Source organism: Lipotes vexillifer, unplaced genomic scaffold, assembly GCF_000442215.2.
Source record: "Lipotes vexillifer unplaced genomic scaffold, Lipotes_vexillifer_v1.1 scaffold1168, whole genome shotgun sequence".
Taxonomy (NCBI): Eukaryota; Metazoa; Chordata; class Mammalia; order Artiodactyla; family Lipotidae; genus Lipotes; species Lipotes vexillifer.
The window spans coordinates 1,369,247-1,385,956 of NW_006799230.1; the positions used below are offsets into that span (position 1 = coordinate 1,369,247).

The window sequence follows — 16,710 nt, forward strand, 5'->3', positions numbered from 1 at the left end:
AAAAAAAAAAAAAAAAAAAAAAGCTTATACTAAGTGAGCCATGATAGTGTGCCAGTCCCTACACTAAGCACTTTACATGTCTTAACACATGTAAATCAACTCATTCCATATAACGCATTCGTATGGAGCAGGGTTGATGTGTCAGTCAGGGAGAGGGTAGTAACCTGTTAGTAACGTGTGCAAGTTAAACGACAGGGCTGGGGCTTGAGTCCCAGGCAGTTTGCCTTCAGAAACCACATTTATCCACTCAGCTACTGTCTCCCAACACAAGACAGGGGCGAGGGAGAGAAAGAGGGAAAAGCCACTATCTCCCTCAAGATAACGGAGAAGATAAAAGGCATCAGTGGGGCAGAGATGTTTATGTGTTTGGGCTCAGATGCGACAGAGGTGTGAGAAAAGTTCAGGTGGATTCTGTAAGTTGTAAGCATTTCTTCCACAGTCAAGACACAGTCTAATGGTGCTGTGTCCAGATATATGTACATGTTCATGACTAGATTATTGAAAACTATATTCTCCTTTTTTCTTAAATTCAAACACTATTTGGATAAAAATTCCAATGTAAAAAACGCAGTCAATTTGTATATTTTTTTCATAAAAGTCTCAGAGGTTATACAAAATGATTAAGAGAAATATCATAAGCAAGGACAAAAAGAGAATAGAACAAAAAATCCATATTTGTAAACATATAACGAAAGGACTTTAGTTATTTCCTCACTATAGAAAAAGCTCTTATGATTCATTCATCCATCTATTCAATTTATTGGGTACCACTTGTGCCAGGCACCAGGCATTGTTCTAGGCCCTGGGATTTCAGCAGTGAACAAAACAGATAAAAACTATCCCGGTGGAATACATATCCTAATTGAAAGAAAGAGGCATAAACTAAAAATAAATAACTTCTATAGCAATGTGAGTACTAAGGAAAAAATAAAGCTGAAAAGTGGATGGAAGCACAAAGTGGGAAAGGGGGAACTGGCATTTTAAATAAGCTGGTCAGAGCATTACTAAGAAGATGACACTTGAGCAATTCCCACAGGAGGTGGTGGAGGGGCACCCAATGTACACTGAAGGGATCAACGCTCCAGGCAGTGGGAACAGTCCAGGGGAAGGCGAGGTGGAAAGGTCCAGTGAGGCTGGAAGAGCATGAAGGAGGGGAGAACACTAGAAGATGAAGGTAAAGATAGAAATGGTGGGCTGGAATACTCAGTCCTCTCAGCTACTGCGGGACAGATGGGGAGACATTAGCGGAATCTGAACGGGAGTGTCATAATCTGAATATTTTAAAAGAATCACTCTGGCTGCTCTAGAGAACAAACAGCAGGGGGTACCCAGGGCAGAATCGGGGAGAACTGCAAGGGGGGTGCCAGCTCTCTTCCCTCTGCCCCTCCAGGTCTCCTCACCACCATTCCCTACCCTGCTCTGCCCAGGACGCTGACCAGTGTGAACTCATGGGCAGCCGGGCACGCTGGCTCCCAATTGGATTCAGCCAGTGGGGAGCACGCACAGAGATGAAAGGGAGGAAGGAGAGTGAGGCCAGGGTTTTATTCCCGTGTTCTTTCCAGTCACCTTGGGCTGGCTGCTGTCCTCTGACAAAAGCCACAGTTCCCTCACGTGGCTCGCCCCACTACCTGGATTCTGGTAACTGCTCCCTTCCCTTTCTCCCTTCAGGCTTAGAGGCCAAATTTTAACTAGTGCCCACTTACTTTGTAAATAGTCCCCTTACTAAAAGCTCCTCAAACTATCCCAATTTAAGTGTGCCATCTCTTTCCTTTACTAATTCAGGAGCCCAGGGCAACAGTCCAGGTGAAAGACAATGGTGGCTCGAACTAGGATGTTAGCAGCAGAAGGACAAAGAAGCAGTTAGACTTTGACTTGCTGAGATTTTATGTCAAGCATGACTCCAAATTTTGGCCTAACTAACCAAAAGGATGGAGTGCCATCAACTGAGATTCATTTGTTTTAATCCACTAATCAACAGAAAATATGTGCAAATATATTAAAAGCGGCTCAGAGGAAAAGGAATGCTATGGCTTACAAACAAACGCAAAGATGATTAGTCTTACTGTTAATTAAAGGAATATAAACTAATATAATATATAATAATATAATAATACATTACATATATAATACATAGAATAATGATATGATATATAAAATTGACAAAGATAAAAAATATGGTGATAAATGGTATTGGCATGGATGTCAGAAAACACTGGAGGGGTGTAAACTTCTGTGAAAAATAATTTGCAATTTCTATCAAAACAGTACATATACTTTTTTTTTCATTGAAGTATAGCTGATTTACAATGTTGTGCCAATCTCTACTATACAGCAAAGTGACTCAGTTCTACACATGTAGACATTCCTTTTTTTATATTCTTTCCCATTATGGTTTATCACAGGATAACGAATACAGTTCCCTGTGTTATACAGTAGGGCCTTGTTGTTTATCCATCCTATATATAACAGTTTACACCTGCTAATCCCACACTCCCAGTCCTTCCCTCCCGCAGCCCCCTCCCCCTTGGCAACCACAAGTCTGTTCTCTATGTCTACGAGTCTGTTTCTGTTTTGTAGATAGGTTCATTTGTGCCATATTTTAAATTCCATGTAAAAGTGATATCATAGGGTATTGGTCTTTCTCCTTCTGACTTATTTCATTTAGTATCATAATGTCTAGGTGCATCCACGTTGCTGCAAATGTTATTTCAATCTTTTTCATGGCTGAGTAGTATTCCATTGCATATATGTACCACATCTTCTTTATCCATTTATCTGTTGATGGACATTTAGGTTGTTTCCATGTTTTGGCTATTGAGAATAGTACTGCTATGAACATTGGGGTGTGTGTGTATCTTTTTGAATTAAAGTTTTGTCCAGGTATATGCCCAGGAGTGGGATTGCTGGATCATATGGTAAGTCTATTTTTAGTTTTCTGAGGAACCTCCACACTGCTTTCCATGGTGGCTGCACCAACTTACATTCCCACCAAGAGTGTAGGAGGTTTCCCTTTTCTCCACACCCTCTCCAGCATTTATTTGTAGACTTTTTAATGATGGCCAATCTGACCAGTGTGAGGTGGTACCTCATTGCAGTTTTGATTTGCATTTCTCTAATAATTAGTAATGTTGAGCATCTTTTCATGTGCCTACTGGCCATCTGTATATCTTCTCTGGAGAAATGTCTATTAAGGTCTTCTGTCCATTTTTCAATTGGGTTGTTTGTTTTTTTGTTATTGAGCTGTATGAGCTGTTTGTATATTTTGGAGATTAGGCCCTTGTCATCGCATCATTTGCAAATATTTTCTCCCATTCCGTAGGTTGTCTTTTTGTTTTTTTTATGGTTTCCTTTGCTATGCAAAAGCTTGTCAGTTTGATTAGGTCCCATTTGTTTATTTTTGTTTTTATTTATATTGCCTTGGGAGACTGACCTAAGAAAACACTGGTACGATTTATGTCAGAGAATGTTTTGCCTATGCTCTCTTCTAGGGGTTTTATGGTATCATGTCTTATGTTTAAGTCTTTAAGCCATTTTGAGTTTATTTTTGTGCATGGTTTGAGGGTGTGTTTTAACTTCATTGATTTACATGCAGCTGTCCAACTTTCCCAGCACAACTTGCTGAAGAGACTGTCTTTTTCCCATTTTACATTCTTGCCACCTTTGTCGAAGATTAATTGACTGTAGGTGTGTGGGTTTATTTCTGGGCTCTCTATTCTGTTCCATTGATCCATGTCTGTTTTTGTACCAATACCACACTGTTTTGATTACTGTAGCTTTGTAGTATTAAAACAATACATATACTTTGATCTAAAAATCCTGCTAGAACTTTATCATACATATTCACACACTTGCACAAATACCTGTGTATAAGATTTTCACTACAGCAGTGTTTAAAATTACAAAAAAACAGAAACAATCTAAATGTCCATCAACAGGAAATATGAGTTAAATAATTTAGGCTATATATACTATAAAACAGAATACTATCAGTGGTTTTCAAAGAATGAGGTAAATCTATATATGGCTACGAGAGATTATATTGGGCAGGGAGGGGCGGGGGCTGAGTCAGGTACCTAATAGTAATATTTAGTATATTCCTATTTGTGAGTTGTTTTTCTTTTTAAGGATATACAGATAGATATATAGGAATAAGAAAATTCTAGGAAGATCAAAGAAACTATTTAAAGTGATTGCCTCTAAGCAGGCTAATGTGCGCAAGTCCTATTTTTTCACTGTCTACCTTCTTGGACTGTCTGCAATTTTTTCAATAAAAAAAATACTAAAGCCAAATTTCAAAAAAGACCAGTAATAAATTATCTGGCACTGCACAAAACCTGTGGTGTTGAATACAGAAATATATCTGAACAGTTCAACATTTTTTTTATTAGTGTTCACATGTTGTTAGAAGATATAAATGCCCTGACCCATAATATCCTGAATCACAGGTATATTTCTCTATTTGTGGTAAAATTGAGCCTATTTACATACTCTTGGGGTTTTCCAAATGCCAGCCATATATGGAAAAAACAACAAAGTTTAATGTAGATAGTTTCAAATGGAAAAAAGCAAACACGTGACCCAATCCCTATGAAGAACTGGCTTAACGACACTCATTTGGTACTGGTCATGATACCAAATGTAACAGTCCACAACATGATTTCTGTTTCACTGGTATTATAATTCCCAGAATCAATATGTTTTAGAACCAGCATAAAATAACAATATGGAAAAAAATATTAATTTTCTTCAGGCTTATCTTAAAATATTTTGTCAAAGCCAGCAAATCAAAACTGGTAAAAAATTTTGCAGAACTATTGTACCAGAAGAATGTCACACTATTTCTTTGAGGAGTCTCTAAACTTTCACAAATGTAGATAAATATATCAATGCAAATGTATACAGGATTACATATATTTTATTTTACTGATGTAAATGTAAAACTTATTTTTTATTTGTCATCTTCCTTATGCTATTTTCCTCCTTACCACCACAATCTGACACTGGAATTTGTCTCTGTTAGATAAAAATTTAATGTTATCAGAACCATAACATATTATTTTCCCAATAAATTTTGGATAAGAATTTGTTTTTTAAGTCAACCAAATCTACTTGAATACAAAATATTCCTCAACTGGTTTTGACAGCACAACTCAAGACTTAGATTATTTCATGATTAAGGAGTCAGTGAGTCAATTTTGCTGACAAGAGAAAGGACAAAAGCCTTTCTCAGAAGAGGTGCAAAAACATTTTAACAGATTTTCCCCAGACTACTGCAGATTGACATTATCAGGGAAGTTGAAGACATCCAAAGCAGTGTGGAAACACAGTATATTTTTAAGGCTTTTATATGCCACAAAACTGTACAAAAAAATCATATAATAAGTCATTTGTCTTTATATAACTTTCTCTGGGGATCTGAAGTGCTTATACATATTATTTCACTAAATTGTTACATTTAAGCTAAAGCAAGTACTTTCAAAAATTAAATCATATTTTGAAACATATCAAATGGGGAGGGACTTCCCTGGTGGTGCAGTGGTTAACAATCAACCTGCCAATGCAGGGGACATGGGTTCGAGCCCTGGTCTGGGAAGATCCCACATGCTGCGGAGCGACTAAGCCTGTGAGCCACAACTACTGAGCCTGTGCTCTAGAGCCCACGAGCACAACTACTGAGCCCGCATGCCACAACTACTGAAGCCCACAAGCCTAGAGCCTGTGCTCCACAACAAGAGAAGCCACTGCAATGAGAAGCCCGCGTACCGCGCCACAACAAAGACCCAACACAGCCAAAAATAAATTAATTAATTAATTAATTAAAAAAATAAAATTCTATTCAAATGGGGAGAGGCAAAGGGGGAAAAATATCAAATAACAGAAATTAAGAAAAGGGACCACTGCATCAACATTTACCTGTTGCATCAAATTCAACTGGCTGGCACCCACGGTGAGAAGACCAGTCACACTTGAGGACTTGCCCTCCTTCCACGATCCCAGGCTGGGTAGTGTTTGCTTTGGGAGCTCCCACCAGAAGAAACATCCTGCTAAAATACAAAAGGCAAGACAAGACTTTAAGTGGCAAAAGCATAAACAATATCTTATGACTTATGAAGAGCAATCATTCTCTTGATTTTATCCACAAATATTCTTTAAAAACCACTCACTGAGAGCATAATCCACCTTCATTATTCATTTGGTGCTCTTTTACATACATACACTATTCAATATAGTTTACTCATCCTAGTAACACATTATAAGGCAACTTCAGGGTTACATGTCATTTAAAAATTTATGCTGGCCAAACTGTACACTTTGAATAGGTACAGTTTATTATATGTCAATTATAGCTCAATTAATTTGTTTAAAATGTATGCTGGCTAGAGACAGGGACCTTTGTCTTGATTTTTGTTGTTTTTTTTGTGATTTTCTGTACACTTTCCATACCCTGAATAATGAACAAAAAAAATAAATGATTCTAAAGTATGGTAATTTTAAATATTATCATTTTTCCATTGGGAAAACTTATCTTGTTTTAACTACATACTTCAATTTTTTTTTAATAGTGACTAACGAATGTCTTTTTTCACTGGATTAATCTAATCAATTCCTGGTCAAAGAATAGAAGCACTATTCAATTTCTTAACAGGATAAAATTAGCAAAAGACAAAATAATCAGGAGTCAAATTTTTAAGTAAAAGAGATCTTTTCTTTAGTTGTTTCTATTCATTCAGAAAAAAAATATGGATTGAGTGTCTCCTCTCCTAAGGCACAGATATGGGCACTAGAGAAATGAGGATGAATAAGACAATCTTGGTTCCTACTCTCAGTGGAGCTTACATTCCCTTTGGGAAGAAACCCAGAAACTTGCCAAGAAAATTAGTCACTCTTACAAGTGCTACGAAAGAACCAACAATTGGCTGAGAGGTATTATTTAGGAACCAGGAGAGGAGACCTTCTTTAGATTAAGGGAAGTTACCTCTAAGGAATGGAGGGGAGACACTTCCTTTGGATAAAGGGATGTCTAAGGAAGTTATCTTTAAAGAACAGTGAGAAGAGACCTCTTTCAGATAAAGCAGCAAAGGGATTTACCTCTAAGTAAATTGAGATGTACGGGATTAGAAGAAGGTCGCCAAGGAGTGTCTGTGTGTTGGAAGTGAAGGGCTAAGTGAGTGGGATGGAGAGGTGGATGGGAGGGCCCCAGGCAGAGGTACAAAGACTCAAGGCAGGAAAGAGCTTAGTCTTCAAGAGTTACAAGGAAAGAGGTGTGGCTAAAGGAGAGAAAGCTGTGAATGGCACAAGATAAAACTGCGGAGCTTGGCAAGAGCTAAATCACACAAGGTCCTTTAGCCAGGTAAAACTTTTGGATTTTATCATAATGTCCACGTGAAGCTTCTGAATGTTTTTTAAAGCAAGAGAATGACATAATCTAATAAAGAAAATGAAACGTGGCGCCTTATGGGGAAAGTATTAAGGGGGAGGGAGGCAAAAATGGAACAAGAAAAGCGAGAGACTTTGAGCACCTGAGGGAGGAGGTGACGGTAAACTAGGCTGGGAGGACAGATGGAGAAGGAGATGGACAGGCAGATTTGGGAAATATCTGGAGTAGAATGAACGGGAACAGCTGGAGGCTTGAATGTGGTAGAAAGGGAAGATTAGAATAAAGCACGTCACCTAGGTTTCTTTCTGGAGTGCAGGGATGGGAGAACCACTTACTGTGCTAGAAAAGCCCAGAGAGTAGGGAAGCAGAAGGCAGACTAAGTACTTACAGGAAAACCAAGAGCTCAGTTCCCAACATGTCAGCTTGAAATACCTGTGAGACACCTAATTGGTGGTCTGTTGCTCTGAGGAGAGTTCTGTCCTTAGAGATAACATGTTGAGCATGTCAACTTGGAACGGATGGGTTCACACAGGGAGAGGCTTCAGAGAGGAGGAAAGAGAGGAAGTAACAACATTTAAGAGTCAGAGAAAGAGGATAGAGTAAAAGAGGCTGAGAAGAAGCTAACTGAAATACAGGAGAAGAAAACAGGATACAGACAGACACAGAAGGCCCTCAATAAATGCTGCCACCATTACCATTTCATTTCCTTGTTAAACACTAAGCCACTTACATTCTTCTGGCAAAGAAAATACTCATAATTGCTTTTCACTTTTTTGTGAAGTTATGAACAAACCTACATCTTAAATATGGAATGCTTTCATTTTAACTTTTATTTATCAATTTCATTTCTTCTGGATGTATCTACTAAATCATATTTAGACCAGTCGAAAGATGGCTGCATGAAATGCTGGAACCCTGTTTTCGTACACTAATCTTAAAACTCCATACTCAAAATAAAGACAAAACTCCCAACCAAACCACACCCTGTTTAATAAAGCTTTATGCAGTCATAGTTGGCATCAGTAAAACACCAATGCTGGCTCTTTCTCCTCATAGCCAACTTAGTTTTCATTCAGCAAGGAATAAAATAAAGCTGAGTAAGATAGCCCTCAGCCCCCATGAATAAGAGAGCAGCTAAGTATCATTATGCCCTCCTTTTCTACAGCAGAGCTGGTTAACAGCTAAATTATACACACACACACATATATGAAATTTACCTTTTTCAACAGGTCAAAAATTTGGCCACAAAATCACAAAACTGCCCCTCCTCATCTGGATTAAATGATGTTTTAGTACATGATAGGCCAAAAAAAAATATTTCAGATAAGTATACTTTTCAGGTCTACACCTGAAGAGGCATAGGCTCATTCCTGCAATAGCCCTAATAAGGGTAATACGAGCACAGGTATGTGTACGGTTTTCATATTGTGGATAATGGCCAGTTCCAGGAGATCAGGACAGAGAAGCTGATTCTCAGAATTTGCCTAGAAACCTACAAGCAAACTCATTTCTGGACTGTCCTCACATGGCACACTACAGAATCTTTAATAATTTTTTATCAAAGCATTTCTTCCTACCTTATGATACACTGCTTCCTTGAATGGAGGGGACCCTCAGTCATCTTTGTGCTGCCACATAACAAGCACTCAAGAAAAGCTTTTTAAATTGACAACTGAGTAGCAAGTAAATTTGATAGTCATAAGTCTCAGTCAAAACAGCCATACATAAAAAGCCATCTCCACTATCACCAACCCCTGTAGAACGCAGAAATCATCCTCTAATAAACATCTGATTATTTAAATTATCCTTAAAATAATTTCTTCCTGTAATGTTTCTCTTCTTAATTTTGGATTTCAGATACTTTCTTTACTTGGCACTAAAGACAGAGAGGGCTGGAAAGTTATTAGGGGACACAGACTTCAGCAAAGACAGAAAAAAGGGCGTCGAGGAGAGTTCTGAATGGAAACTGCACTCACTATTGGCAGCACAGAGCTCTAGTTCCTTGGATAGGATCAGGAACAAGACTGCTGCTTTTCATCAGACCATTTGCACATTATAGGCATGAAATGATGGTAATTAGATGTACTAATATGGGTGTTCATCAAGTTTTCCTAAGCATACCTTCATGTGCAGTCTTGCACATTGGTGAAATGCCACAGAAATGGTAGAATAATATAAAAGGAATGTGTGAGCATTCTCAATTTCTAAGTGCTAGGTTAATGAGGGGAAAAAGCTGAGAAATAAAGTTCTTTGTGCAAAGTGTCAACATATTTAAGTTCCTTTTAAGAGTGTTATAGAAAGTTTTAAAAGAGAAAAATGGAGAGATAAAGACAGTAAGACTGCCTTAGACAAATGTTAAGTCCTAAGAGGGAGGTGTGGAGAGAAAAAGTAAGTATTTGTAGAGATTAAAGGGTACAGAATGGTGAAAGATGCTATATGAGAAAATTAAGGACTATAAAAGCAACACATATTACAGAAAACAAAAGCCTGTTAATGTGTCGGGAGGGTGAATTTTATGTCTTGTGTCTTTCTGCCACAATAACAAAAAACAGCCTGTTAATGAAACGCCTTACAAAAACATTAAATCATTACGACTTGAAGTTCATCTAGGAATGTCTAATGAATGTCTACAACAGCTTAATTAAAGTAAAAGAAGTGACAGACGAGAAAAAATTTCGCAATATAAGCAGCATTGTCTAATGGGCAGTTTGGGACTAAAGGTTCCAGTCACCATATAAATCAATTGAGAAAGTCACTTTAAATCTCTGAGCCTCAGTTTCCTGTTCTATTGAATGGAAATAACAATGCCCACTATAATTACTTAAAAAAGAAAATTTCTGAATGTGGATAGTTTAGATAAAAGTAAACTTAGAAAATGTGAACGCATCATAAAAATACAAGATGATGACAGCAGAACTAAAAAAATAAAATACTCCTTAATAAAGTAGGAATAAAAGTTAAAATCTGTTTTCAAGGGCCATTAATTAACCCAAACGCAAGCTCTCAAGAGAGAGAGGAAAAAAAAAAGGATAGGTAATAGTTGGCTTGCAACATTTCCTGACAATGGTGGAGAGTTGGGGAAGATACACAGAGTTAGCTGAAGCTGACAGAGATTTCTCTGGTAAGCAGCAAAAATCTGAAGCTGAGCAACTTAGTTTCATATGCTTGCAACTTCCTCCTGACAGAATCCATCTCCCTTCCAAAAAGTTTGCCCAAGAACAGTATCAGGATCCCCATCCTCACCATTATTTATTTATTTATTTACTTATTTATTTATTTATTTACTTACTTACTTACTTATTTATTTTTGCGGTACTAGGGCCTCTCACTGCCGTGGCCTCTGCCGTTGCGGAGCACAGGCTCCGGACGCGCAGGCTCAGCGGCCATGGCTCACGGGCCCAGCCGCTCCACGGCATGTGGGATCTTCCCGGACCGGGGCACGAACCCGTGTCCCCTGCATCAGCAGGCGGACTCTCAACCACTGCGCCGCCAGGGAAGCCCCGCACCATTCTTTTTAAATGACTCGAATCATTTTCATTAAATGACTTTAAAATTAAGGTTTACATATATGAGCAAGCCATTAATATCATGCCAAGAAATTTTGAAAGATAAAGAGTGTTTGGGGGAAGAGGGGTAAGAGAAGAAGAAAGAGGGAGGGAGGGAAAGTGGGGGAGAAGGGAGAGAGGGAGGGACAGAATGATGGAGGGAGGAGAGGTAGCAGAGAAGGAGAGAAGAAAGGGGAGGTAGGAAGGGAGAGGGGGAGGAAGGGGAAGAGGATGGGAGAGACAAGAGGATTCGAGAAGCCAACCAGGAGGATGCCCTTCGGATGCACTTTCAATCCAAAGTGTACTTTAAGGGCAGCTGCTTCAGGGAACATGACCTTGACTACCAAGGAGAGACAACCAGCCAAACAATGACAAGTACATTTTTTAAACTCTCCAAATGAACTAAGTTATTTGGCTGCTTTCAGCACTGACTTTTCCAAGATAAAGCATGGTTAATATATTTTGGCTGACTCTGGCTGACCAGTGAGGCTTCACCAAAAGGAACTTCTGAAAAATTATCATATACGTATATAGAAAGAAACGTGTTACTGAATGTTACTTAAGAGCTATAATTCCAGTCTCATTTACCTTTCACTAAAAAAAAAAAGCTACAGTCAACATTTATGTGATGTAAAACAGATGCATTAACTATAAATCCTATACATTTTCCCTTCTGTTCTATAATATCCTATAAACCTTGGGCCTTAAGCAGGAGAAATCAACATAGGATTTGCCTTCTAAATATATAATGATGATAGAATCTATGCATATATATTATTTATGATAAGAAAAAAGAACCAGGGGCTTCCCTGGTGGTGCAGTGGCTAAGAATCCGCATGCCAACGCAGGGGACACAGGTTTGAGCCCTGGTCCCTGGTCCAGGAAGAACCCACATGCCACGGAGCAACTAAGCCTGTGCACCACAACTACTGAGTCTGCGCTCTAGAGCCTGCGAGCCACAGCTACTGAGCCCACGAGCCACAACTACTGAAGCCCGTGCGCCTTGACCCTGTGCTCCACAACAAGAGAAGCCACCACAGTGAGAAGCCCGGCACCGCAACTAAGAGAAGCCCCCGCTCTCCACAACTTGAGAAAGCCCGCGCGTAGCAACGAAGACCCAACGCGGGCAAAAATAAATAAATAAATATTTTTAAAAAAGAAAGAAGAACCAATATAGCCAGAGCCACAGTAAAATAAGCTGGTGTCGCTTTGTAAAGGGTTGTGAAGATGGTTACAAAGGTGAAGAGAGAAACGGGACATAAGCTTTTAAAAGTAGATGCAGGGCTTCCCTGGTGGCGCAGTGGTTGGGAGTCCGCCTGCCGATGCAGGGGGCGCGGGTTCGTGCCCCGGTCCGGGAAGATCCCGCATGCCGCGGAGCGGCTGGGCCCGTGAGCCATGGCCACTGTGCCTGCGCGTCCGGAGCCTGTGCTCCGCGGGCGGAGAGGCCATGGCAGTGAAAGGCCCGCGTACCACAATAAAAAAAAAAAAGTAGATGCAGACTGGGACAGACTGAAAGGGGCCTTCATTCAGGTTACGCAGTTTGGACTTTATCTCTGGACATGAGAATATTTTCGAGGAAATTTTAGCAGCAGAATACCAGGATCAAAAGATGCTTCAGAAAGATAAAACTATTAGAAACATGTAAGATGTTTTGCAGGTCTGAGAGCTAAATGATGGGCAGAGGGGTGATGACCTGAGTGCCACAGACCACGCTTGTAACAACTGGTCAAACTACAAGTGGAAAGCAGAGATGGATGCAAGAAACATTAACAAGGGCTTCCCTGGTGGCACAGTGGTTAAGAGTTTTCCTGCCAGTGCAAGGGACACGGGTTCGAGCCCTGGTCCGGGAAGATCCCACATGCTGCGGAGCAACTAAGCCCGTGCGCCACAACTACTGAGCCTGCACTCTAGAGCCCGCGAGCCACAACTACTGAAGCCTGCAATGAGAAGCCCGCGCACCGCAAGGAAGAGTAGCCCCCACTCGCTGCAACTACAGAAAGCCGCACCCAGCAACAAAGCCCCAATGCAGCCAAAAATAAATAATAAATAAATTAATAATAATAATAAAAAGAAACATTAACAAGGAAGAATTTCTAGGATCTTCTGCCTGGTGACTAATCACTGACTAATATTAGGGGTGTCCAGTAGGAGAGACAAAGAAAAATAGAAAATGAGAGGGAAGAATATGAAATTATTTGCAGGGCGACAGAGAAAATGATGGTACCATTAATAGAAACAGAGGTATAACTGACATCACTTGGTGAAAAAGAGTTCATTTTTTGTCAAATTCTTTCTACTCAAGAAGAAATGATCCACAGGCTGTTGAATATAAAGTTAGAGCTCTGCTTTTAGATTGAAGATGAAGCCAGGGCAGCAGTACGGTTTTAAAAGCTCTCCAAGTGTTGCAAATAGGAAGTTAGGATTGAGAACCATTGTACGTTCTGTGGGACCTTCTGCAACCAGGGCACACTCACCCACATCTTGTCTTTGGGGTCATAGGACATGAAGTAACTGTAAATAAGGCTCCAACAGTGTTTAACAGGAGGAAAAGCAAGCCTTGTAATTCGGTGTTGCTCACTATAGCATTATTTTAAAATAAATATATATGTAAAATGAGAACTGTATAACATATCTTAAAAGTAAGCAAATTATTCATTTTCTTCTTAAAATTTTAAAATTTGAATACAAAAATTAAATGGAATTTGAATTTCATTTCCTCTGCGTTTTGTTCCCATCTTTTCCCTTACCCCACACCATCCCACTCAAACAACTAAAGGCCTCAAACTCTTCTGGCTTCAGTTTCCTGTTCTGTAAGAGTGAATTTATCTGCTTGCCTATTTCCCCTGGTGGTCTGTGGTGTAGAGTAAAATGAGATATCACAAGTAAAAGTGCTTTGTAAATTATAAAATAGGTCAAGCAATGTAAGATATCACTATTATAACTAAGCCTAGGGTGTAATTTTTAATTTCTCCAATTATTCTCCACAAGAAAAACATGCCTTTACTTCTTGGCCTGTATACAGTATTTAAATTTTACGTAAGTTTGGCAATATAGTCACCATAAATTAATTCATACAGGAAAAATAATAGGGAGTGCTAATGTTTTATTTTTCACAATTTTTTTCCTTTTTTAAGTATAGCTAATTTACAGTGTTGTGTTAGTTTCTGGTGTACAGCAAAGTGATTCAGTTATACATACATATTCATATAATATATATGTTCTTTTTCATATTCTTTTCCATTATAGTTTATTACAGGATATTGAATATAGTTTCCTGTGCTATACAGTAAATACTTGTTGTTTATTTATTTTATATATAGTACTTTGTATCTTCTAATCTCCAAATCCTAATTTATCCCTCCCCTCCCACCTTTCCTCTTTGGTAACCATAAGTTTATTTTCTATATTTTTCAAATCATAATTTTTGTGACTTTTCACTTCAAACCTAAGACTCATTTCTGGAGGAATTTTATTGTGGAGTCTCCTTAATATTTTTGCTTAGTACTTTCTTTTTCCTTCTTTTTAATTAACATTGATTCATTAGTTTTCACAACAATATGGAGATAATTCAATAACAATTTTCTGTAACAAGAAAAATGAGACAGAAAACAGTTCTATAGCTTGCCAGAGGTATTCAGACACCTATAGAAACCGGAAGCAGCAGGAGACCTCATTACACTTGCTTCCTCATTAATACTGGCACTCTTCCTTCAGAAGAAAGGGAACTTTAATTAGCACTTTTCTATTATGTGAATTTTTTTTCCCTTTAGAAGTTTATAATCACACCAAATAACAACAATAAATGCAGCTAGTAATATTGTAAATGGCATCCCCATGCACCCTGGATTCCAATGCTTGTTAACTTTAAAAGTACCTTTTTACAAAATTAAGCATAAGTTTGCATTAATCTTTGTTAAACCTGAAAAGCTCAGAAGTAGAAACCTTTGTTTACATATATTTTGGGGTTTTTTAATCTCAAAGTTGATTTATATTTTTTATCTTAGGCTATACCTAGACCTCACTAGTCTATCAGTAACAAAGTCACTGAAGAAAGTTTCAAAATGTTATATGAAACCAAACCAAGTTCAATTTTACCTTACCATTAAAGGCCCACATGTGAGGTCATGTAAACAAACCTGTGAAGTCATAGTATATTCAACAACTACAATGACTAATCACAAACTAGCCATCCAGCCTCGCAACCAAAAATAGGAAGTATCTCATGCTAAAAGTTCAGTATTACTGCATTTTCCATAGTAAAAACACTTAATTAAAGTTTATCATTTTGGCATGTATCTTTATACTACAGAACTCAGAGGGTTGCCACCAAATTAAGAGCAACATTTGCAAACCACTCCATCAACTTGGAAGTATTTAAGTGCTAACTCTGGCTACTCTAAGTACCAACTCTTGACAAAAGACAATATACATTTTCAAAATTATTAGAATTTCTGTAGAAATTAAATCCAAAAAAGCACCTTTGGAAGCAACTAAAATCCTCTGCACTATAAAAGCATACATCCTGCCGAATGTTGTAACAGTCATGGAAAAATATTTAGATCATCCTCAAATTAGGCATGTATGAATAGGAAAAATAGTACTAAAAAGTAATGACCATTAAAATTATCCTCCCTCTCCCCCCAAAAAAACAATACTTTAAAGTATAGGAAAAAATTTAAAACAAAAATACGTTGTTACAATTTCTAAGAGCTTAGAAAGAACTCTAAGAACAGTTCTCCCTCTTGGAAACAAGATTTAAACATCAGAAGACATCCAGGGAACACATTAAATCAGTATTTCTAACGCTAAAAAAGGGGGTGGTGTGGTGAGAATGACGTCAGCGTTCGGTAAGGTCAGAGACAACTTTTAATCCAATAATGACAATAACTCTGTTCCAAATCCTGTGCAACGCGAAACGCTGGCAATTTGAAACATAACTGAATTCTTAAATACTACAGTATTCAAATGACCTTTAGTGAGTGAAAACTCAGCAAACATGCTTGTTCTTTCTGAACAATGACCTAAATAATGAATCACTATAAAAAGAACAGATGACACATCCAATTCATCTGTTCACCCTCAAATGTGCAAAGGTCTGACAGTCTCAGAGATAAGACACAACGACTTTACTACGACAGAATGGTCATTTTAGTCATCAGCATGTCTGGAAAAGGAGATGAGGAGAAACAGAATCAGACTGAGAGGCGTAAAGAATTGGGGAGGGCTTGTTTAGGGAGAGCGAAAAACACGGGTGTTTAAGTCTGTGAAGCCAAAACACAAAAAGACTCCAGGGAAGGCTAACTGGTACGGGAGAAAAAGAAGTTCGGAAATGAAATTGACCAAGTCCCGGACACCCGCAAAGGCGGCGCGGTGTCCAGCCAAACCAGCCTTTGTTGATTTCCCACTTTCCCCTAATTTCAAGCACAGGTCTGCTTCAAAGCGCTCCCTCTGAGGAGAAGAGAAGGGGGAACTGGGTGGTGGGAGGTGCGCGGGTTCACCTCCCCCAAGCATTTCATCCACCCAGAACTAAATCGCCCAGTGGGGGGAGGGAGGATTAGAGGGAACGGATAGAAAGGCGCCGGGATCTCTTGCAGAGATCTCTCCCTGTGGGAAATCGCAGGGTGGGTGCGCGCGATGGGGGAGGGGGCCGACTCCCCTTCCAAGTGCGGCCACTTACGAAGACGCGCTGGGCACGAAGAAATCAACCGCGAAGCCGAAGTAACTTCCCTCGGGGCCAGAGTACTCCGCAGGACTGTCCACATCTAGATTGAAGGCGCCGCAAAGAGG

At 39.0% G+C, this 16,710-nt stretch overlaps 1 protein-coding gene across 1 annotated transcript in view; it reads right to left on the reverse strand.

Moving 5' to 3' along the window:
• ITGAV (integrin subunit alpha V) overlaps positions 1-16,710 on the reverse strand; it is a 97,103-nt gene that overhangs the window by 68,145 nt on the left and 12,248 nt on the right. The window contains exons 4-5 of the mRNA XM_007471523.1: positions 16,601-16,706; positions 5,914-6,044 (exon numbers count right to left, since the gene is read on the reverse strand). Coding sequence (XP_007471585.1) covers positions 5,914-6,044; positions 16,601-16,706 — 237 coding nt within the window. The remainder of the gene's footprint in view (positions 1-5,913; positions 6,045-16,600; positions 16,707-16,710) is intronic.